Here is a 25,723-nt window from a genome sequence, read left to right on the forward strand (position 1 = left end):
TTGTATGTGGAATTTAAGAAACATGGTGGGGGTGAACATGGGGGGGGAGAGACATGTGAACCATAAAAAAGACTCTGGGGGCGCCTGGGTGGCTCAGTGGGTTAGGCCGCTGCCTTCGGCTCGGGTCATGATCTCAGGGTCCTGGGATCGAGCCCCACATCGGGCTCTCTGCTCAGCAGGGAGCCTGCTTCCTCCTCCTCTCTCTCTCTCTCTGTGTGCCTCTCTGCCTACTTGTAATCTCTGTCTGTCAAATAAATAAAATCTTTAAAAAAAAATACATAAAAAAGACTCTGAACTACAGAGAACAAGCTATGGGGTGTGGAAGGGAGGTGGTGGGTGGGTGGGGCCATATGGGGATGGGCATTAAGGAGGCACTTGTGTGAGCACTGGGTGTTGTATGTAGGGATAAAACACTAAATTCTACACCTGAAACCAATACTATACTATACATTAACTCAACGGAACTCAAATAAAAACTGGAAACAAACGAAAAGATCTACGCATGCTTAATTTTAGAAACTGCTATGGTGGCAGAGAGGAAAGAAATGGATTCAAAGAAGTACTGTCAACTGATTTTCAACAAAAGCAAAAGGCATAAGGTTTTCAACAAATGTTGTTCAAAAATGAAAAAAAAAAAAAAGATGCTCACATGTAAAAACATACCAAACCAAAACAAAACCCTCAACTTGTACCTCATGTTATCCAAAATTTGACTCGAAACAGATCATGGATATAAATATGTAAGACAAATGCAAAAACATAAAGCTTCCAGAAGAAAATACAGGACTTAATCTTTGTAACTTGCGTTACGCACACAGTTGTTAGACACCACGTGAAAAGTACAAACCTTAAGGAAACCCATCAATAAACTGAACTTCATGAATACCGTAGTCCCCTCTTACGCACAATACACATCTTCCCAGAACCCTAGCGGATTCCCGAAACCACTGTATTGCCATACCTACCTACCTACCTACCTATATTTCAGTTTAATTTATAAATTGGACACAGAAAGAGATTAACATCCCCTAATAATAAAATTGAACAAGTATAACAATATACTGTAATAAAAGTCACGTGAATGTGGTTTCTCTCTCTTCCAAAATACCTCATTGTACCGTACTCCCCCTTCTCTCCTTGAGATGCGGGGAGATGATAAAATGTGCATGGATCAGTGACGTAGGCTTCACGAAGCAGTGCTAGGCTACGAAGGACCTTCCGGTGAGGCATCAGAAGGAGGGCCATCTGCTGATACATCACAGCGGGCCGCGGCTGACTGGAACCGTGGAAAGCAAAACTACGGATATGGGGGCAGGAGCTACTGCATTAAAATGTTTTCTCTGGGACACCTAGGGGGCTCAGTCAAGGTTAAGCCTCTGCCTTTAGCTCAGGTCAGGATCTCAGGGTCCTGGGATTGAACCCCACGTAGGGCTCTCTGCTCCGTGGGGAGCCTGCTCCCCCTACCCCCGCCACCAGCCGCTCCGCCTACTTGTGCTCTCTCTCTGTCAAATAAATAAATATAATCTTTTAAAACAAAAAAAAAAAAAGTTTTTTTCTGTGAAAGACAGCATTAAGAGGAAAAAAAGGCCAAGTCACAACATGAAGGAAAATATTTGAAAATCATCTATCTGATACAGGTCTTGTATCAAAAACACATTAACAACTCCTAGAACTCAGTAACCCAATGAGAAAAGGGGCAAACTATTTCAAAAGACACTTCATCAAAGAAAATATACAGATGGCAAACAAGCACTGACAATCAACATTGGTAGTGATCAAATACAAATTAAAACCACTAACTACCACTAAACAATCCTAAGTGCTTGCGAGGGTGCAGAGCAACCAGAAATTCACACACGGCTGGCAGAAGTGTCAGACGTACAGGGTCTGTCAAACAGCTTCACGGCTGCCTCTACAGGTTAAATATACACATGCTGCATTGTCCAGGCATCTCATTTCCAGGAATTTACCCAAGATCAATGAAACCTCACAGCCACACAGAAACCTATATGTGAATGTTAACAGCAGCTCTATTTACTTAATTGCCGAGAGAGTAAACAACCTAGATGCCCTTGTGGTGCTGATTTGCATTTCCCTGACAATGATGTTGAACATCTTTTCATGTGATTAGTGCCATTTATGTATCTTCTTTGGAAAAATGGATATTCAGATCCTTTGCCTGTTTTTAAATTAGGTTTTTTGCCTTGATATGGCTAAGTTCAAGGGTTCTTTATATACTCTAGATGGAAGTCCCTTATCAGATAGATCTGCAGAATTTTTTTTTTCATTTTTGTAGGTTTTCCTTTCATCCACTTGATGTCATTTGAGGCACCAAAGTTTTTAATTTTGATAAAGTCCAATTTATTTATTTTTTTCTTTTATTGCCTGTGCTTTTGGTGTCATATCCAAAAACTATTGCCTAATCGAAGGCCACAAAGATTTGTTCGTATGTATTCTTCTATAGGTATTATAGTTTAGTTATCATATTTAGGTCTAAGATGATTTATGTTTTAGATCAATAAAACTGGATTCATGCGAATGTAGGGGCCAGCGTGCACACATCCGTTTCCTCCTTCCGCCTGCTGGGAAAGCCCACAAGCCGAGAGTGCACAGAAGCACTGCGTATACACAGTGTGCGGATCTTGGTTTCTAAACACCCTTCTCCTATGAAAGAAACCAAAGCTGCTTAAAGAAGACGAAGATTTCAGGATCAAGGCAGGCAAACCACCAGAGGAGCCTGGAGCGCACTGCGGTACTAGAAAGTAAAGAGGTGTCCCTGAATGGATGCGGCACCCCGAAGGACGCAGGCGCCTGCTGGAAGGAGCTCACGATGGCGGACGCTGGAGCAATCTGACTATTCTCAGTTGTAAACCAGAGTACAACAGATCACACTGGCAAAAATAAATTGAATAAAAAATAATTGGGAGTGAAGGGACAGATACTCCTTAAAGAAGAATTCCAATTAAACGCAGAAGGAATGAGGGAAAGAGAGTATTACCGCTAAAACTCCACAGATCCTGTTGTAGGCAAGATCCACTAATGAATGTCAAAATTAGTGGGCAAATGCCTGAGGAGAAACAGGCTATTTGCATAATCTGAAGTATCTCTCCGGAGATGTGTATTAATTAAAAGGAGAAAACAGTAGGTCTGTAGTGGAGAAAGATGGAGACACCACCTCACTCAATGGGTCCAGTTTACACCATCCGCCATAATGCACCCTGACATGCTGCACGTCTACTCTGGGAGACGCTTAAAGAACCTTAGCCAAATCATGAGTCAACCTGAGACTAGTGGAAAACAAAGAACATTCTGCAGAAGAACTGATCCCTATTCATTTGAAGAATCAGGGTTGCGAGAGGCTGAAAGACTGAAGAGACACAAGAACGAGAGGGGACGTCAGCCCCGGAGCTGAGCTCTGGAAAAAGAGAAAGGACAGGAAGGGGACCTGTGAGACGTGAACGGAGGATGTGGCTCAGCGGATGGTCTGGCACTGACACTCGTGTCTTCGGTTTTGGTAATCCTGCCATGGTTACATCTGACACTCAGATTCGGGGAAGTGGGGCAAAGCATATTTGAACTCTGCCCGGTTTTCACAACTTTTCTGTAAGCTCCAAATTATTTCAAAATAAAAACTCAAAACAAGGAAAACCTGCTAGCTGATAACTTTGCTCAAAAAAACCAGAAATAAATTTATTTGCGAGTGATTGACAAGTACGTTTTACATCTTCTGAGCTAAATTTCAATGCCAATTAAATAGTATTCCTAAACTTCTCCTGTAATTTGAAGAACCTGTTCCATTCTTCTTCCATAAAGGGTTTCGACAGAAACAATGACGGCTATGCGCTATCAGCAGTAAGACCTGCCAGCGCCTGCCTTGTTTCTCTCGTAGGAAATTGCATGTTAGTCAGGGTCAAGATATAAATGTGAGGGTGTGTAAATTTTTAAAATATATAAATGATATTGAATTAAACAGGTGATAAAAGTTCTATATATAAGTAAAAGCCACATCAATTACCTGATAAAATCGTACTGTATCCCCTATAACTTTCCACAATCAATTTTTTCCCCTTAAAATTTTGATAAATGAAGTTGTCAGGGGGGATAAGATCACAATTTTGTTTTCTTTTTTTTTTTTTTTTCTCTTTAACTATTTTAACTTTCAGACTTCTGCTTATGAATGTGGTAAATCTTCACCTAGATAAGAACACAATTTTGCCTGGTGATGAGGTTAGCATTCTGTCCTGTGCCTACATAACCTTGTGGCGGCAAGGAAAGAATCCCAGGAGGAAGTTAATGTAACTCTGAGTTACACAGGCTAATTACACTTGGCTAGGCCTCCCAAGAAAGAAGAGCATGGAGTTCTTTTCTGGAAAAAAAAAAAAAATTAAACCTCACTTTAAAACTTCTAAGATCATGTAGCTAGGGGATGAGCCTGAGTGCTCCGAGGGCCCGAGATCCATCAGAAATGATTAATTGAGTGGATTTACATGAATTTCCGATTATCTTCAGTCAACTGTAGGAGGTGTTTACTAACAAAAGCTGTATTTTAATTGTGGACCCTCATTTTATTTTAAATGTTGTGACTGCCATTCAGGACTCTACAGAATGTTGAAATATGCAATAGAAAGGACATTATCTCGGCGTCATACTCATTTACAAAAACAGTTTTATTTTTTTTTTATTTATTATTATTTTTTAAAGATTTTATTTATTTATTTGACAGAGAGAGATCACAAGTAGGCAGAGACGCAGGCAGAGAGAGAGAGAGGAGGAAGCAGGCTCCCTGCTGAGCAGAGAGCCCGATGTGGGACTCGATCCCAGGACCCTCAGATCATGACCTGAGCCGAAGGCAGCGGCTTAACCCACTGAGCCACCCAGGCGCCCCAAAAACAGTTTTAAAAATGTAAAGTATACTAAATAACAAAGAATAGAAATAATTCAAATAAATGAAGTGATGTTTCCAATAAAGACCTTGTCTAGCCCCAACTTTAGCTCCACATTCAGAATATTATGCTGATACACGGATACCCACTAACACATATATGGTTAAAAGATTCATTACTCTTTGTAATAAATGCAAAGAAATCATTTCAGTCTTTTTCTTCTAACTTCCTACTACTAAAGGGCAATAACAAAGCCTGCTATCTTTTTTTTTTTTTTTAAGAGAATCTCAGTATCAATAATAATTTTCAAAGCTTTTTCATATGCATTATTTAATCTGATAGTAAAAAGAAAGGCTAACCAGGGTCACACACCTTGCGTCAGAGAACACAGAAAAGAATGGCTGAGTCACTTGCTTAAAGTCACACATCTTGACAGCCACAGAGTCAGGACGCTACAACCGAGTTCATCTGACTGACCCCCGTGCCATCTGCCAGGCCCTGGACAACCGTGAAAACATTTACCATGGTGGCTCATTTTATTTAGTGTATGTTACTTCCTAGCTCATGTTTTCAGATTATCTGAAGTCTTAAAACTCCAAAATGTTAAGGCTTCACGATGATAATGTCATCAACCCACAGAGGCTGATGGGTCTCCAGCTCCCGTGCTCGCAGGATGGGGCAGCCGAGACTCCAGGAAGGCCAGCGCGCAGGGCTGCGCGACGGCCGCGGGGCCGCGGGAAGCAGGCGGCACCAGTGTGGACCAGACTGAAGGAAAGAAGCACGTCTGTTCTTCACCCTGCTCCAGGGGGATAAGCAGGTGTGTGTTCTTGGACATACCAAAGAAGAGCCAGAACATTCCTTCCTAAGCAGATTGAATTAAAAATATTTTAAAATGTATACCTAGGAGGTTTAGCAAACAAACATATTTCAGTATATTAGTCAATAGAAGAGAAACAGGGATGAGCGGAGAGGATCTGTTTATCATCCGGCAAACGAGCGGATCCTGGAGAGCAAGCGGATTACCGAGAAAAGCTGGCTGATGACAACACCGTTGCTTTCGCATGACTCGCCGCAGCCCCCACCCCCACCCCAGCTATACAGCACGCGGGGTAGTTCGCTCTAAACTCGGGAAATCCCACAGGACTGAGACTGAGAGAAAAGCCAGCTACTCGAACCCGCCACACCAGGATGGACACGGAGCACGGTGCCAGACAGAAGGTGCCAGAACACAGAGAGGAGGGAGACGGGAACAAAGACAGTTAGCAGCAGTTACGAAAAACAGTAAATTAACCCATGGGTGATGTCGGAGGGTAAAGAATCAAAGTGTTGAACTGTTAATTATTTTAGGAAGTCTTTTGTCGGTGGTGAAATACCAGGAGCCTAGAAAACAAGGAATCCAGTCTGAAGATTGTAAAGAGAGAGGGTAGAGGCTGAAAATTATAGAGCTGCTAGTCTAACATCTATATTAGGAAATAAATTTGAGATGATACTTATGGATGAGCTTAATGATACATTTGGAGAAGTACAATTTAATAGGAGTGAGTCAGCATGGATTTACCAAAGGCAATCCTGTCAGAAAAAATTTCGTTCCTTTTTAGGTTGAAGTAATAATTGGTTTATGTAAGGAGAACCAATGAGACACTGTCAGGATTTTCTGAGATTTTTGGACCTCTTCATAAAATGAATTATTGTACAAAATGTCATGACATGTGTCAGAGCACCAACTAACAAAAGGGGCTGAAAGTAATGGGGTTAAAAATAGAAGGCCCTACAATCTGGGGAAAACTACATCCTACAAGGCTCTGTGGATCAGAACACTAATGCTTTTAATTAATGACGGAGAAAATCTTTTCTATGAGGAAATCTGAATATTCCGCAAAATGAGAGGGAATGGTTAAGACACAAAAGGCTACAGCTGTTGTTTCTTAACCGTGACAGGTGAAGCACGGGGCTCCAGGGCAGAACCTGGAATCCAGGCCTCCCGAACACGCGGCAGTGCGCGCGCGGAGAACCAAGGGACCCGTAAGTGTCCTCAGAGTTTAAGTGGTACGGACTGGTCGGCGCTGGAAAGACAAAGGACGTGGGGTCGGGGAAGAACCGAGCGTTCCCATTCTTCCTCTTATGCTTAGGTAGGAGGAAAATGCTACGGGATACGATCACATAATACATGTTTTAAGAATTAAAAAACCGATTATCTTAAGGAACAATAAGAAAACCCCAGTTTGTGGAGAGACTACGGTAGATTTGTGGGCTATCACACTGCACAGGACAGGTGACCTGATGTACATTTTTAAATGATTAAGTCTTAATATATAAGAACTGATGAAAATCACATCAGTTCATATAAATTCTTTTTAAAAACCCTGTAACAGTAGAAAACAAAGGAATGAGAGAAAATACCATGTCATCACTTAACACTTAGTTTCTCCTGAACAGAGACCATCACTTGATCTCACCTTTAAGCAAACACAGGCACATTTCCGACACTAGAAGTCCCAGCTTCCCAGGGGAAAGGTGAAGGAACTGAGGTGACGTCACAGTCACGGTGCAGAGTGTGGCCAGGCCGCCCTGGCCTGCAGGCAGGCACCCGGCAGCAGCGAGCGCCACCTCAGAGGCAAGCACGCTCTCTGAGGTAGCGGCCTGGAATTCACGAGAGAGAACCATCTCGTTTCCTTCTTTGTCACAATCACGAGAGCCACACGTGCTCCCCTGCACCTTCTCGTGGCCTCCTCGCCCTTCACCGTCCCCTCCTCCAGGTGCCGCTCCTGACCGGCCCCCACAACCGGCAGAAGGTCACGTGCACTGCAAACTCGGAGCGTCTTTCTTCCCGCTCCGGGCGCAGTGAACGAACACCGAGCTGAGGTTTCAGTAACGGGGACGGCAGACAAGCAGTCGGTGATATAAAGGTCAAATAAAGATCATTTGTGGGGTGAAATGGGTTTCACTAAAGAGAAAAAAATTATAATGTACAATGACAGAATTCTGGCAACTTTTAATTTGATGTCGGTTTTGTGGGGATTAATATGATTGTAAAGTCTCATCGCGGTGGATCTAGAATGGACCTAAATGAATCTCTCTAGAAATACAGGAAGTAAATAAATCATGTTTTAAAAAAACAGGGGAGCCTGGGTGGCTCAGTGGGTTAAGCCTCTGCCTTCAGCCCAGGTCATGATCCCAGGGTCCTGGGATCCCAGGGTCCTGGGATCAAGCCCCGCCTGGGGCTCTCTCCTCAGCAGGGAGCCTGCCTCCCCGCCTCTCTCTGCCTGCCTCTCTGCCTACTTGTGATCTCTGTCTGTCAAATAAATGAATAAAATCTTTAAAAAAACCAAAGCAAACAAACAAAAAACTATGTATCTAGAAAAGCTTTAGTACATCCAACTCTACGAGCATGACATTTCCCTACAGCTTGTTTCCGCAGCCACAGGGCACTCGGTGACCACACAGCCTTCTATGCGTTCTGCTGGGTGGACATTTGGGTAGTTTCTACCCTAGATCATGACGAAGGTATTAATGATGATATAAAGTACAAGTACAAAAGTAAAAGACTATTCATGTAAAAGATTAAAACTGTCACAGCAGATCAAAAAACCAAATGCAGCTCTATATGCAGTTTGTAGAGAAGCTGATGCAGCTGCACCATCGTGAGACAAGGAGTGACAGCAAGAAGCACTACAACAGACAAAAAGGCACATTTCGTGATTATAAGGAATATACACATTTTCTTTATGATAGTGGAGGATGTGTATGAAATAATACTAAAGTTCTGAGTAGTCAGTCATATCTTTGAAATATGTAAAGCCAAAAGTAAGAGAATTTAAGAAAAGAGAACGCAGACAAATCTGCAATTGTAGTGGGCGACTGCATGGCACCCTTCTCTGCAGCTGACAGAGGTAGCATGAAACCATGTACAAATGCAGGGAATCGAACAGCACAGTGAAAAACGCGGTGTTAAGTGATGTGTACGGAGCACAGAATACACACCAAAGAGCACCATTATTTATGCTCCTTTCTAGAATGTCTCAAACATTTACCAAAATTAACCAAATGCTGTGCACAAAGAAAGCATAAACAAATTTCAAAGGATTGAAATAATTCAGCATTATTCTCTATAAGCAAAGTAGATGGAAGCTAGAAATCGATTTATATTACTCTTTCAACAGTTAGCAAGAAGAGAACTAGAAAAATCCCCAAATGCCTAAAAATGAACAAACACATTTTTAAACAATCAACTTTTATTTTAAAAATCACCACTTTTATGCTTTTTGAACAAAGCTGTAACCAAAATCAGAGCTCACACAGAGCCTCTAATTCTCTGGAGTGTGAACTGAGAAACGATACCAAGATCACTGGTTCAGTTGGTGAAAGTCACTGAGACGTGAGACCACGAATTACGCAGAGAGGCGCTGGAGACCCAGGACGCGCAGTGCGGGCGCATGTCACTGTGCACACACTGCATCACCTGGTGCAGAGGATGACATGCTGTACTAACAGCTCTTACTGTCCCCACCGGGCAGAGGGGTACACAACAGGCGCGGAGTCACTCAATAAGGGAATGGGACGGACGTTCAGATCTAGCCTCTCCTGAAGGCCACTCCTACATGCCCCGGGGAGCACAGAACGTCCCTAACTCTGCGCATGAGGACATGCAGAGGGCTGCGACCTCACGACATGGTGAACCAGGGCATGACCCGGCCTCCAGGGAACTCTGGCTAGGTCACACTGCCTCCAGGATTTCAGAAACATGTTCGTGTCCCCCACCAGGGGAAGCGCAGCGACACAGCAAAGCCTCTTTCCCCAGAGCTATCTTCCTTACTTGAACATATAAATTTCCAAATACTATCTCAACTAAAAATGAAAATACCCCAAATGGCACTTCCCGTGGCCACTGTTTAATGTGTCCCTCCTGCTGGTCTTTCGGATGTTTGATACACATGGTAGAACCATGTGAGGACCAGAGTGAGTTTGTTCATCTGTTTTTGGGTAGATTTAAACTCAACCCTTTATTCCAAGAACTGCACAATGTGCTTCCCCGAATGCCGGGTTACGAGACGCTCAGCACAAGTACAGTGTAGACGGCAGAGAACACAGCGGACGGCACCCTCTGGGAACCACTCTTGCACAAAACCCTCGTGCCGCGGCGGGACCTGTCCCGGGACCACCCGCCCAGCATGGGTTTGGCAGGTGCGGCGCCTCATTCCGCCGCCAGACGGTGCAGAATGCGGAGCCGCAGCAGCTCGGTTCAGAGTCTTACTTCAGACCGAGGAAGGCTCCTTTCCCCCACCCCGCAGGTGCTACGGACGATTAACAATCACAAGGTTAGAAAGTCTGTTACAGCCTAAAAATCTTCACCTTTTTAAAGTTTTCTCTTAACCGAGCTAAGTGTACCAAAGCAAAAATACTACCAGAGAGCGTGAGTGCCAGGCCCGGGGGGCACCAACGACAGATTACTACTGACGACACCAACGACAGACAGGCCACTGCACGGGTGCGGTCGAGGGACGCTCGCTACGGCGGCTCCCGCAGAAAACAGTTTCAAACAGAATCCACATATAGACTGAAAACCAGGACCCTATGCGCATGAGCATCACACACATACACACAGAAACTAGACTAAGTTTTCCTGAAACTTGTCTCATACTAATAATATCTCAAAACGCCTCTCCAGGGAACACCAGCGTGGCTGCGGCGGCTGCGGCAGCTACGGCGCGGGCCACGCAGGCTGTGCAGAGCCACAGACAGAATGTGCGTCCACGCTCTGCAATTAGTTCCCTCCTCCTCCGGCCGGTGCTCATCTGAAAGTTGTAAGGACTTTATTTTAGGGAAACAGCCCATTTGCAGTGCCCAGCTGGTGCAACGGAGAGACAGAAGTCGCTGACACTGCGCCCTGAGGAGGCGCAGCGGGGCTCTCCTGAAAACCGGTACTTTCCTGATACCTGGCGTCAATTCAGGTCATTTTGCTTGGTGGCTACTTGAAGGGCCTCCCTCCACAGGCAGTATTTCTGGCCTCGGTTTGGCCATGACTCAACTTAAGGAAGAACCATGGGAACTGATGGTCAGAAGACACTGCAATTTGACTTTATCTGTTCTTGTGCTAAAGCTATAAACGGTCCAGTTCAAAACATTTCGGTAACAACCTCACCAACATGCAAGGAATACCAACCTGTGTTTTTGTTTTTCAAAAATAGCCCTGGACACAACACAGATGACAACAACAGACATTCTACCACTGCTTAAAAAGCCAGTCACATATGCGCATGCACAGAAATCTGAAAGAACACATCAGCAAAAAACAAGTAATAACCTTAAACTGCCAGATGTATTAATAATGAATAAATAAGAATATCTTTCTAACCCAAATCATCCGTTAAGTTCCATTTCTTTTAACATAAATGTTATCTGAGCAAACGCTACTTAATGGGTAGGCAAATGGGTAGGGTTTCCCGTAACTTTTCATCTTGGGTGGGGTTTCCTGTGACTTTCAAACCCTCTGGTCACACGTCCGGCATGAGACCGGGACCCTATGGTCCAGCAACAGCACCGGGACCCTATGGTCCGGCATTAGCACCAGGACCCTGCAGCCCTTCTGCACTGCTCCTGCTAGGCAGGCGGAAAAAGTACTGGGCTTGACCATAAGCTTTTTCACTCCTCACAACGACCCTGAAAACAGATGCCTCCACAGAGACTTACAGAGGAGGAACCCGAGGCGTGAGGAGGCTGGCCTGCTGGAGGTCACAGGCCCAGTACGGAAAGCAGAGTTTTCACGTGGCTCTAACTGATCCCATGGCATTTGCCTAAAAAAACACCCCCTGTATCAGCTGGCATCACTGAAAGACAGTCCTGCTTGGCCTACGTTCTGGAACTCTTTGTAAATCTCCTTCAGGGTGAGCGCTTCCTCTGACGTGTCCTCACTCTTGTCATCCATCCCCTGCTGCTCTGCAGGGTAGGAACGCCACACTCGAGGTTGCTTGTTCCTAAAACGGCACGCTGGGCTACACACAGGTATGGATCTGCTGACCCACTGACGCAGGGACATGAGACCAAGTGGTCAGCCTGTGCCCTCAGCCCCGTGCCCCTCACACTGCAGACAAGTCCCTCCTAATCTCTGGGACATGAGTGGTGCACACACACTGCACTACCCGGTGCAGATGGTGACATGCTGTGCTAACAGCCCTTACTGTCCCCACCAGGCAGGGGTACACAGCAGGCCCGGAGTCACTCAGTAAGGGAATGGGGCTGACGTTCAAGCTGCTCAACTCACACCCCGGGGCCTGTGGTCTCCCTCTCCGGGAACTCACCCCAGGACCGTGTGCACAGGGATACAGCATAATGTTGGACATCACCAACCTTTTTAGAAAAAAACTTAAAACTGTTACCAATTAGTCAAAACGTGGAGTTCAAACAACTGCTATCGTTTTAGTCAGCCAACTGCTGACTATTCGCGGTGACTGATTTTACTGTCCTGGGAGGATTATTTTGTCGTATGTATTCTTGATGACTGTGAGGAAAGAACCGTTTTCACAGTTGGGTGGGATGAGCCCGGAATGCGCTTTTCCAGGTCTTGAGGAAGATGCTTTCACATGCTCTACTGTGTGAAAATAAGCGACAGTAACGGACACACGGTGTCCTCACGCTTGGGATGAGCGACACCACGTTCACAGTGCGAGCCCTTACCAGCATGCAAATAAGCCAGGTCCGGGTTCTCGATGTCGGGGTGCTGCTCCTTCAGGTGGTTCCGGAACTCCACAGGCACGTTCGTTCCGTAGTCACACTTAGGGCAGTTGTACATCTTCACTCCTTCGTGTTTGCCCGTGTGTAAAATGTGCTTTCGGATGTTTTCAGCACAGTTTGACCTACCAAGAAAGAAAGAAAAGTAACCCGCGTTACGGTCGAATCAGCACCATGAGACCGCAGACGAGGATACGAGCTAACACGTATGGAGGCCTTCCTGTGGGCCAGGCCCTGGTCCGGGGCTGTCCTGGTGCAGTAATTCCCACGCATGTAACACAGTCATCCCGTAACGCTGGTAGTGTCTGTGAATCTGGTGCTAATTTTTAGGTTGGTCTTTAACCTTCGTGATCCCGTTCTATGTGGAACCTGAAGCACAAAATCCCGGGTTCTACAGTTTTACTATCAGATTATTCTGGTGCCACTTGAGGGCACTGAAGGAGTTTCCTTAACCCCAAGAACACACCTTCCACCAGGGAGGAGTGGTGCAAAGAAAAGCACAGGGGCCTCATTGAATTTCGAGCACTGAGGAAACAAAGCAGCTGTGGCTTTTAAGTTCTGTCAAGTGAGCTCTAAAACAGTGTTAAGACAGAAAAGCAGCAGTGGGTCGGGCGCCCGGGAGCTCTCCTCGCTGGTGTCGGTCTCAGCGCGAGGGGCTGAAAGATACCATGGAGGCCCCGTATTCCGGATGGCAGAGAGTCCTGGAAGTAGGGAGAGGGTCCTCTCCGACTTCTCCTACCAGTTCAGAAAGGCAGGGCCTGAAGTGCCCGGATGCCAGGGAACAGGCCTGAGCTCCGGGAAGCACACTCTTCCCCCTGCTGCCTCCTCCTTCTGCCACTCTGGGCATCAGACACTGCACACCTAGACCCTTTCTGAACACAGACACAGCTGCTTTCTTTGTCTCTGCTAGAACAGTACTAAAAAGGGCACTGCAGATGCAAGCAGGTTGGCCGGGGAAGGGGGACAGGGTGTGCACTTAACTAGAAACAAAAAATCAGGCTGGCCTCAAGTTTCCCACAGAGCAAAATTAAATGCCAGAAGAAAAAAATCAAGCAACAGGATCATCAGCATCTCTGGAGGGTACCACCGAGCACAAAATTCCTGCAGGAATTGTTTGAAGTGAAGCTTCTGTGACCAGTGAGGTAGGAAAACGGTAGTTAGCAAACCCATCTCGCATGTCACCAGACGATGAAAGGTCCTACGCGGAAGCTCGGCGAGGCTCTGCGCCCCAACACTCAGGTGGGATTCCACTCGTGTGTCACGCGCTGCGCAGCTGACTTTGCCGCAGGTGCTCTAAGAACAGTGGTGAGGAAAGCGAGAATGGATCCAGCCCAACAAGCGCATCAGGCCGACGCTATTGCTCACAGGCAAAGGCAACATCAGAAGTCCAGAGAGCCAGTGCGCACATGGTCCCTTCACGCACGCGCAGACAACGGAGGAGTATCAGGAGAGCAAGGAGGAGCTCATGGCAGCAGCTCTAGGAACAGCACTCCACCAACGTGGAGGGACAGGGACGAGCTCTCCTAGAGACACCAGATGAAGCAGAAATGCAAATACTGTCCTCGTGAACGGGCGTCCGTGTTACGGGAACAGTCTTGTAACTGGATCCAAGCCAGCCCCTTGGAGAAGCTCGGGCTGAATCCCATCCATCCCCAGACAGAACCTGTCCTGAAAAGCACGTGCCCAACTATGTAGAGTTGGAAAGATTAAACCAGACAAATCCCTCTATAGCTGGACCAGAAAGCACAGCAAGATGGGAATGCAACTACACAACAATGCCCGCTTCCATTTCCCAAATATACTTTGATTATATATTATTTCCATTAAGAATTTATTATTTCTGGGCGCCTGGGTGGCTCAGTGGGTTAAGCCGCTGCCTTCGGCTCAGGTCATGATCTCAGGGTCCTGGGATCGAGTCCCGCGTCGGGCTCTCTGCTCAGCAGGGAGCCTGCTTCCTCCTCTCTCTCTCTGCCTGCCTCTCTGCCTACTTGTGATCTCTCTGTGTCAAATAAATAAATAAAATCTTAAAAAAAAAAAAAAAAAGAATTTATTATTTCCATTAAAAATTTCATAACAACAACAAACACCTTTAAAAATAAGAAGAGCCAGAACACCATCAGAGATTTTTTTCAGCTTCTATAAGCTTTGCCTTTGGCTAGGGTTCTGTCAAGCTTTATATCAGTTTCTGAATAAACCTAGACTTAGACTAAATATACCTTACGTTTGTGAGAATATGCATATACGGCCTATCTCTTTCTTGCCACTACTGAATTACCAGACTTGCTTTTTCTATAAATCCCTACTGTTAATCATCACTGTACTAAGTAAAAACTGAATAAGGACCTCTCGTGTCCTCTGTGCTGGCCACTGGCCTGCTACTCTGAGGCCCTCACGCGACTCCTAGAGGCAGAGACGGTGAGGGATTCTACAGAGAAGGGGGAGCACCAGGAGATGAGCTGACTGACCATCAACGGTTCAGACCTCCGTCCTTACATGTAAGCATATCAACGATACTAGGCACAGTCGAGGGAAAGGAGGAGATTGTAGAGTCTCTTGATTCTATAAATATCCTTGGAATAATAGCATCATGTTGACAAAGTAACCGGAGAACATCTGGGAGTGCATGAAACATCTGTCCACTTCTGTGACAATTAAAAGGAAGAGGACCGTGTTTTGAATTCTCCCACTAGCTGAGTGAGCCCCTCCTGATCAGTCCCACAATTCTGGAGATCTCCCACTGGTGTTCCATGACAGCCCCTCAACTCACCCGTGTGTACCGACACTGGGGAGTGAAGTGAGAACCAACAGCCCCCACTGTATTCAGTCCGTGCTGTTATTAGGACTGCCCACTCTCTGGTACTACTGATATTATTTCCTCATGGAAAAAGCGAGGCATCAAAAATGATCAAAGACAAGTAAGCGAAACCACAGGAGGGGGTGACGAACCATGAGAGACTGTGGACTCTGAGAAACAAACGGAGGGTTTTGGAGGGGTGGGGGGTGTGGGGTTGGGTGAGCCTGGTGGTGGGTATTGAGGAGGGCATGTATTGCATGGAGCACTGGGTGTGGTGCATAAACAATGAATTCTGGAACACTGAAAAAAAATTAAATTAAAATTAAAAAAAAATCATCAAACACAATCCTGATCAAGTGAGGTAATCAGAATTACCAACCCACCACCGCCTTCAATCTGTAACACGTACTGAAACACAAGATAACGTAAAGCAATGGATCCTCATCTCCAGGGACGGTCTTTAAGAGGTGACATGGAAAACAGTATTTTGTTTTTGGAAAGGGTGTGTCTTGGACAAAAATAAACCAACATCTCTTAGTACCTAAATAGCATGTGGGAGCGAACAATCAGGAGACTAACGGTGAAGCAAGTGAAGGGGGGAGAATTTAAAAAGGTGAGAGGCTTCTTTTTATTCAAAAATAGAGACTGAAACAAGAAAGAAGTGCTGTGTTCGCTGATATTTCACAAGGTATTAAGAGCCACTTCATACACACAGGTCTACATACACACACACGCACATTTTTATCTATACTACATATACTAATCATATATTTTATGTATAATACAAGTATATATATATTTTAATAATTTTGTTTTTTACACAAATAGATAAGATTAAATTAAATCAAATACGTGCTAATTAAATACATTAGGATTAAGCACAGGCTAACAAGAACGTAAAACAGGCAATGCGCGTCTGCAGTAGGAAAGATACATACACTTCACGGATGGCCGCGTACCTGCATGCAATCAAAATGTGTTCCTCTGCCTTTAATGTCACGCCACAGAAAACTTTTTAAAATAATGGAACAAAAATGAGCCTTTCGCATCTACAAAATCAAACTGTTCTGATCAAAGGCTAAGAAGTGAAAGCTAGGACGTACTGTGCCCCCGCGCTTCGCAGCAGAGCACCTGAAGGAGGCAGAGGCAAAGGCTCCTCCCTGCATTCGAGAACATCCTGTCACATGCCACAAAACTCAAGGAACAATAAATAGATCAGACACCTTCTGTAAGTAATTCTGAATGCTATTTAGCCCCAAAATGCTCATTCTTCCCACAAACAGAACTCATGAGTAGGGATGGGCACGGCAAATCAAAGTGGGGCTAAGCAAGGCTGGTGGCACAGGAGAAGGTGGGGCGCTCAGATGTCGCTGCCGACAGCACCATGGCTGAATCTCCAGGCATAACAGCAGTTAAGCCAGCCGGGCACACAGTCATTATGACTGCTTGTCTGAACAATGTCTTCACTTTGACACTGATTTTTAATGTAAAACGCTTATTTGTGTCCCAAGTTCATAGACTGGAAGACTTGATATTACGATGGCGATACTCTCCAAACTGATGTCCGGATTTAATGCACTCCCTTCCCTGTAGGGGCGCCTGAGTGGCTCAGTCTTAAAGCCTCTGCCTTCGGCTCAGGTCATGATCCCAGGGTTCTGGGATTGAGCCCCGCATCGGGCTCTTTGCTCAACAGGGAGCCCGCTTCCCTCTCCCACGCTCCCTGCTTGTGTTCCCTCTCTCGCTGTCTCTGTCTAATAAATAAACAAATAAAATATTTTAAAAAATTAACACACTCCTGTCAAAGGCTCAGTGGAATGTTTTACAGAAATGAAATGCTGCTCTTAAGGTTCATATGGAAATGCGTAGGGCCTGCCAGAGCCAATACAGTCTCAGAAAAGAACTTTGTTGGAGGACTCACACGTTCTGAGCTGAGAAGTTACTCCAGAGCCACAGGAATCAAGACCCTGTGGCAGAAGAAGAAGGACAACTACTCGGGACTCGGCACGGGAAGCTGGAGCAGTGTGGTTCCTCCGAAGTTAGAGGCCTGAGCACCGGCTGCAGGCTCCCCGCGAGGATTAGGGACACAGTCCTTGCTGGGACCACGACGTGCACGCACGGTGTGAACGGAAGTTATGGGAAACTCAGAATTAGATTTGGGGATGTGCTGTGTTGACAGTCTTGAGGCAGCTCATGAGAGATACACAGAGTAAGGTACTAGGCATTACATACTACACGAGTGGGGCAATAGCCAAAGGACCAAAATGGGAACTCACTTTAAGGCTTCTTAAAATATATGTAATAAAGGAAATACTTTATTCAGCCAAAGGCAATGTGTATCAAAATAATGACCAGAACATCAGAAGTGCTTCTGGAGCTCTGCAAAATTATTTATTAGCACTACTTACTAACTCACTATTACAAAAAAAAGCGTTAAATTAAATTTATATTTAGTCTAAGGAAAGGAAGCTCAAAAAACTATGAATTTTTCCCTCTTTTGATATATGTTATTTTGGTTATTAAAACAAAAAGCACCAGTGAAGTTGTTGAACAAACACTCATCTGTGTATTTCAAACAAAAAGACTAAGGACGGACAGACACAGTGAAAGTCGGCCTTCTACCGCTGTCCCGCTCTGCCCAGATAACCCCCACTCCCTCTGGCAGGTACAAGTTATAACTTCTCATCAATCTTTTGGGAGAATTAAAAATGACTTTTTCAAACCCTAGATATATTGTACAGTCTTATCTCCACCCTCCTGGTACATAATCTTGCTTTCCTTACCTAACAATGCAGCAAGGGGGCTCTTTCCACATCAGCATGTGAGAGCCTCCTGCTGTGTTTTCCACTCTCCTGGCGCCTCCCTCGCCCTCTCCTCTGCCTTCTTCTTCCCCTTGCCGAGCAGCCACTCAGTGTTCCACAGTATGGATACAGTGCATTATGTTTAAGCGATCCTCTACTGATGGGCATGGAGGTTGTTTCCAATCACTCGCTAGTGTAAACAAGGTTGCAATGAATAATCTTGTGGAACACTTTGTATTCCTCAGGATGCCAAGAGAATTTCATGATGCCAAATGGAAGTGTTTCAAATGTCAATGGGCATATGCTTTTGTAATTTTGATAAATTCTGCCAAATTGCCCTCCAGAGAAGTTGTAGCAATTTACACTTCCACCAACAACGTTGGAGAGATCCTGTTTTTGCATTCTTGCCAATGAAGTATGTTACCAAACTTTCAAATTTTTGCCCATTTGGTAGGAGGAAAAAACTCCAGCTCACTGGAGTTTCATTTTTTTAAGTTTTTAAGTTTTAATTTGCATTTTTCTTATAATGAATGAGGCTAAGTATCTTCAAATATTGAAATGCCATATGTATTTTCTTTTCACTGTTTCGTATTTTGATCTCCTTTTTTCTAGTGTTGTTACTCATTCTCTTTTACATTAAGGAGACTGACGGTCTATGACAGAAGCTGCACATTTTTTTCCTTCGTTTCCTTTTTTTCTTCTTTTGACTTTGCTTATGGAAAAGCAGAAGTTTTTAAATTTTGTTCTATGGCTTCCTTCTTTGGAAGTTATAAAAGAATTGTCCCAAATCTGGTTCTGCTACTTGTACAGTTGTATAACCATACATTAAGTGTTAGATCCATTTCAGAGCCACCTGAGAGTGTGGTGGCCAAGTGCACACCCAGACTGTAGACCAGATCTCTCCACACTGTTCATTACTAGTCCATCTCTGCCCCCATGGACTTGAAATGTCATCTCACCAGTATTTTACTCATTTGAAGCTAATTCTGGACTTCCGATTACAGTGAGCTGGTCAGTCTGAGCACGAGCCAACCTATTTCAATGAGCCAGGCCACAGCAGGCTCACATCTGGTTGAACTCATCCCTCCACATTGTTCTTTCTCCTTCCGTCACCGCAGGCTCACAGAGACCAACCCAGGCCATCAGGGAGTCAGTCGTAAGACTGTGGTCTTCAGCAGGCATGGCAAACATCTCAAGCTAACTACGGAACAGAGAGACCTGGGCCAATAATAAATTAATATCCATGACACAACTGGGTATTTCCTATGTATTTACTAATATGTACTGATAATATAATCTTTCTGATACAGAAGCTGAAACAAAGAGAGACTGGCCCAGAGGTCATGTGCTGAAGTATATACAAGGGTCTCTGCACACAGAGATTCTAAATAAATCTGAGTTTTCTGTTTCCCCAAGAGAAGCTACATATCTGCCTCAATGTTCTCAGATTCACTTGTGTGAAATTAGTGATTAATCTTTTGGTAACAATTTGGCATTGCTCTGTATGTAAATTGACATAAAAAATTCTGAAAGTTCTACTTAAAGAAAGAAGTCAGTTTTGTTCAACACCTTGATTCTTAAACTTTCTGACCATGGCATACTCTTGGTTTATGGGAATAATACATATATCTCACAAGGCTGTCAGGAGAATTAAAGTAAATTAGATCAAGCATGTTCAGAAAATGCAGTAGGTAACCAATTCTTTTTTTATTACTACTACTAGTCTTCCTATTAAATGGAAGACAGTTCAACCAAAGGATCATTACTAGCAATTTTCTTATTGTATTTCTTAATGTATTTGAAAGGCCATTTCAATTCATTTGAATAAAAACAGATTCCCCAAACAGTTATGTAAATGTATGTATGTGTGCATATTGAGAAATGCAATTTCTTCACCTGCCTGTTTGGATTATAGTCTTTGAACTCACATCCTTGAAAATAATTACTCTGTAGTTACGCTTTAAGTATTGGAACGAATGTATCAATACTATGCACTGTAGTACGTATTTATCTAAAATTTCAGTGGAAAGGGGCTTCTACTATATCTTTATAACAGTAATTCAAAATGAATAAGGAATAATCCAAGGAAAGCATTTATGTAAATTAAACTTAAGAAGTTATTTTCTTAACCAGTAGTATTTAATTATAAATTTACTGGGCAAAAAAACAGTCTAAGAAAAATGAGAGAATCTCTATGGGAGAGAAGAACACGAAGCTGCCAGGTCACCGCAAGCCGGCGGGACGCGCTCCACTGCGCGAGCTCAGGGTGGCCTCACAGTGCTAGTAGCGCAGCCCAGGGTCTATCATCCTCTACCATGTCTGTTCTCACTAAGGGCCCATAAGGAAGGAGCCTGATAATTTTAGACTATGGAACATTTGTGCTGTTTAAATTTAAAATTGGTGAGAAGCTGTAAGAATAAAGAATTTCATAATCCCCTGTCTAAAATGAAACATTTTATCGATGATGTTTAGCAAAAGAATGTCATTTGGAGTGTTGAACCAAATAAATCACCAGGACAGACAGCACAAATATCCACATATATAAGGGATAAAGATGTCATTTCTGATCAATACGGAAACGATGGGTTTTATATAATAAATGGTGTTGAGTCAAAAGCCTGCTGTATGGGGAGAAACAAATTAGATTCTTATAGCCCTAACCATGTAAAAATAAATGCCATTTGGATTTTAGCATTAACATAAGCACACTAAATTATAAAAGTGCTAGAAGAAAATACAAGAAAATATTTTTATAATCTTGGTTGGAAAGAGCACTCCTAAATTCAAAGCCCAAATGCTACAAAAAGATGTAGCAAAATATACTTCCTAAAAGTTAAAACGGCTCTGTACCATAGTACGTTATAAATAAAGTTAAGACAAGTTGAGGAAATGAGAGAATACATGCAACATAAATAAAGACAAATGATTAATACAAAGACTAAAAGACGAGCACTTACGATTAATAAGGAAAAAGAGAAAACTCTCGAAAGCTGGAGGACGAGCGCATAAGCAAGAAAGTTATAATTGGGGATCTATAAAAGGTCATGTAAGCATTAAAAGGTAATCAATGATTCTAGGAGCCAAGGAAATACAAATTAAAGCCTAAGAGAGGGGCAAAATTAAAGAAGATTGGTAATATTAATTATTGGGAAGGGAAATGAGTATCACCGCTGCCAAGTGTCAGCTTTTGGGAGACACTTGAGGATAGCTTTCAACATTAAATCATATACATACTTTCGGATTTAGGAATTCAATTTCTAGAAATTAACCACCAGAAGAATCATTAAACCATTATTTAGCTAAACATTAAACACTGAGAAAAAATTTGAAGCTAGATAGGTGTTAACAAGAGGAATGGGTCATTCATTTTGGTGACCCACACTGTGGGATTCAACACTGCTGAGAGGCAAGGGTTAACTTGCAAGCCTGTTTCCCTGGGGAGGAGCTGCTGTCCTACAAAGCTTCATGGAAGCCAACTACACCCTGGTAGAGCACTGGGAGGACACAGCCTGACTGCAGAAGAGAGAGGATATTCCCCAACCAGGAATGTTCCGTGGTGTGAGGGCAAGGCAAGAGACCTGGAGGGCCAGGTTGCTACACTGCTCAACAATAGCTCTGAACACACATCCCTGGGAACAGCGCTCCTCCAGTGATGGAGCTGAACAGTTCCATAGCCAAAGACCCAGGACTTTCCCAGTATGGCCTCCAACACTGTAAAATTGGGTGATGTTTCAGAGTACAAGAGGTGTGGACACAGGCTCAAGGGAGGAACAACATCCACGAGCCTTTGACTTTCTCCCCACAAGTGCCATTGACAAGGGCCTGGTAGGTACACTTCTCATCATTCACCCCTATTTGTTGTACCAAAACATCAAATAAAAGAAGGTAAGCCTTATGTCCCACTACAGAAAAATTTCCAAGACATACTATTAAGTTAAAACAAGTATAAAGCAAGTCCCAACTGAATACACATATGGCTTCTTCTAGCTCTTTAAAATTATATACACATAGTCACATAGACATATGAATGCACTAAATGGGTATAAAAAGGAAAGTCAGCAAACTATTGATGGTAACTATCTTTATGGAAAGGTTTCCAAGCCAGGAAACGATCATGTTTGCTTAGTATATGTTTGGAACAGTTGGATGATTCATCAGAGTATCTTCTAGCTTTTACTCATGCAAAGCAAATATGATCAGAGCATGTATTTTAAAAGCAAGTGGACTGTACAGTATTGTATCAAATGTAAATATTATAAACAATAAGCAGTACAGCCAACATAAGCTGGGAACAGACCCGAAATGCAAAGATGATCCTGTTTACATAGAGACAATTCACACTGATGAATCAGGTAAAAGATTTAAGTACAGTAAATCAAGCTGTAAAGGTAACCACTTGGATGGTCAAATAGAATACCACAATAAAAACAGGGAAGAGAGGAGGGGTGTTGCAGAAAATAGGGTAATCGAGCCAACTTTTTTGGACATGTTACAACAACCAGATGCTGTGTGCAAACCAAAGAAGATAGGAATAGGCAAAGTATTTAGGTTATCTCCACCAGGACCAAGATACAAGTGTTTATCTCAGGGGAAATGGGGTGCAACAGTGAAACTCTGACTCTTCAAATGACAGGGTTCAAATAGTAAAAATAATGTACGATGGTAAATTTTATGGGTATTTAAGTAAAATAGATATTTAAAAATAATGGCATGTTTAATTACTTAAAAAATTATCCAAAGGCTTTTGTTGTTGTTGTTTTTAATATAAGACAAAAAGAGTTTATAGGTATCAGAAATAATCACAAAATATAATGCCTTGAATTTTTCCTGCAAATTTTAATTGGGTAGCTTCTGGATCACCCTGCTCTAAATTCTGTGAATTTTCTTTTCATTTTCCCCCTTAACTGGTGGCTTCTATTAAATAGGGTAATTCCTACCAGATCACTTATGTTCATGACAGTATGCTGTTCATAAATCCCAGTTCCTTGAAATTAATCGCTCTGACCACAAGAACCCATATACATTTTCTCTCTCCATTTCTCAGTTATAATTATGTTAGTGTACCTTATGTGATGGAAGGTGATGGGCATAATCTGATGCTAAAGCAGAACCACGTCTTATCAAACAAAAGAATTTGTTAAGTCAGCACAGAAGCGGATGGAAATCAAGGCATTACTGATCATCTTCCATTGTTCCCAAGTAGACACAGGGATCCAGGTTCCTGGTCATGGTGCTGTCCTTGTGCTCGCGGCCATGTTCTGAGAGCAGCTAGCACAGGGAACTGTGTGCCTAAGGAGAGAGCTGCCCGATGGCAGCTGCTGCACCAGCCACGTGTGATCCCCAGGAGGCCTCTCTTAGCACAGGTAGGTGCTGGTCTAAAAGCCATGGGAACAAGGCCAGGCCAAACCCACTCCCTGGAAGGCACTTTCAGAAGATAAGCCATGTAAGCCCAATTACCACTTCAGTTCATATGTAAAGTGTCCAGTAACAAAAACAAAAAACAAAACAAAAACAAAAAAACCCCTTATTTCCTCCTGTAGTAACTTCCTGTTTCCAAAATGAATTTATTCAACCTATATTTAATGTAGTGCCTATCACACACAGAATAGGAAACATACAAAGGAAGGGTTTGGGTTCCACCTCCATAGGCAATCCCGTTTGACAGAGGAGTCACGTACGTCCACAGTGTGCTTTGTAACAGAAAACGGAATTCTGAAACAGAGTGAACAATCTCACCTTTGCACTACTGCATTATCAATTAAAGATCCCTTCAATGGAATCTTTAATTGATAATGGCCTAAAGCCACCTTGCTTTTCCACACTACTTAAGATGCCTTACTGACTTCAGCTGATTTCTAACAAGACATACGAGGTGCACACTTCCTACGGAGAGAGCACCTCCTTCGACGATGTCAGAGGTTTGCCTACTGTGTCACCACTGCCACTTTCCAGGTGAAGGCACAACCGGCCACCCGCTCCTCACCATTCATGGCCCCACGGTCACATCTCATTACAGTACTTCTCTACTCAATCTCTGCTCAAGGCATCTACAACCCCAAAGAGGAGAGAATCTGCTTTAAACCTAACAACCTCCTTCCCACCTTCTACTCTGTTGGAGAACAATGAAAATCACAAGGAAGAAAATGGGAGGCAGCAACACTGAACGCTGCTAGAAACCCAAATTACTTCGTTAGTCTTAACAGTTCAAGAACGGCCTCCCTCCTCCCCTGTGAAGTGAGAAAAGGAGACTGATTTAAATGTGTGGCCAGACCTGGCCTGTCCTCCGTGTCCTATGGAGGAAGGAGGGGCCACTGGTGAGTGCAAGCCCCGAAGAACCTTGATTTCTCCTTGACTCTTCTCTGGCTCAAAGAGAAACAATACATTGCATTAACTGTTTCGACTCTCAATATCCTGCTGTATCACCAGTGGAGGCCAGGAGGAAACTTCTACAGCAGGAGTCCTGCGAGTCTTCACCGCACTGCTCATGATGATCTAGAGGGAGCAGACAAAGGGCACTATACCAAGTGTGTTCTCAAAGTTATTTGGCCACAAAAACACTTTTTCTAAGCTGAGCTAACAATATCGCATGAAGATCATGATTTGTGAAAACCAAAACGTCCAATTAGCCTACAGACTGCTCCGTCTCCTTCCGCTAATCTGTCGGCCAGCAGTAAGCGCCAGCAGAAACTCTCTTCAGTGTCATCTTGTCCTTCCTTTTGTACTGGACCTTTGGAAAACACAGCCCCCACCCAAGTCTTTACCTCTTCGCATTTATTTCCTTACATGATGGGTTTTATTCCGTCCTTTTCTGTTAACCGCCTAAGCTTAACGACATGAAATGTTGTCAAACCAGGAAAGGCACAAGGAAGAGAAGTCTTCTGAGCCAAAGGGTATGTACAAAGGATGTTCAGGAAGGGGTGGCCTGTCCATCCTTTTAGGTCCATGTAATCACTGGAGTCATATTTGTAAGAGGGGAGAAGGCGACAAAACGGTCTCCAGAGACATACCCATGAAGGAGTCCGAACCACTGAAGTGGTACGTGACTGAACTGTGGCTGGAAGTTAGTGACCTGAGAAAAAGGCTACTTGACAAATCACGTGCCATTAAGACATATCCTATGTTATATAACATATAATAGATATATGAAAATCTACTGTAGCATTTCTAGTGGACAGATTTTTCAGATTCAAGGTGACATCAGTAGAATTTCACTGAACCAAATGTATTTTACATTATTTCTGATAGTCTAGGCCAGAGTTTGGTTTTACTTGGGACAATCTAATAATGTTGAAGAGAAAAGTAAAACGGCTCGATTTCAAACACCAACACCTTCCGAAAGGGTACCGCGGCCCGCGGGTGGCCTCACAGACAGACATGATGGCACACACCCCGACCTGCTCGAAGACTCTTCTTGTCTAGTTGCAGGGGGATGGACTCCCCTAAAATTGTAAATACTTCATGGGCCAAAAGCAGACGGCATCCCTCACACACGGTCAACTAGAGGGCCTGGCCTGTCACCCATC

The 25,723-nt window shown here is 43.8% G+C and overlaps 1 protein-coding gene across 8 annotated transcripts in view; it reads right to left on the minus strand.

The window, feature by feature from the left end:
• Positions 1-25,723, minus strand: part of ZNF407 (zinc finger protein 407) — a 433,426-nt gene that overhangs the window by 128,025 nt on the left and 279,678 nt on the right. For all 8 annotated transcript variants that reach the window (XM_032309887.1, XM_032309881.1, XM_032309880.1 and 5 more), the window contains one exon: positions 12,555-12,733. In XM_032309887.1, the coding sequence (XP_032165778.1) occupies positions 12,555-12,733 (179 nt within the window). The remainder of the gene's footprint in view (positions 1-12,554; positions 12,734-25,723) is intronic.

The sequence above is a fragment of the Mustela erminea genome, chromosome 13 (genome assembly GCF_009829155.1).
Source record: "Mustela erminea isolate mMusErm1 chromosome 13, mMusErm1.Pri, whole genome shotgun sequence".
Taxonomy (NCBI): Eukaryota; Metazoa; Chordata; class Mammalia; order Carnivora; family Mustelidae; genus Mustela; species Mustela erminea.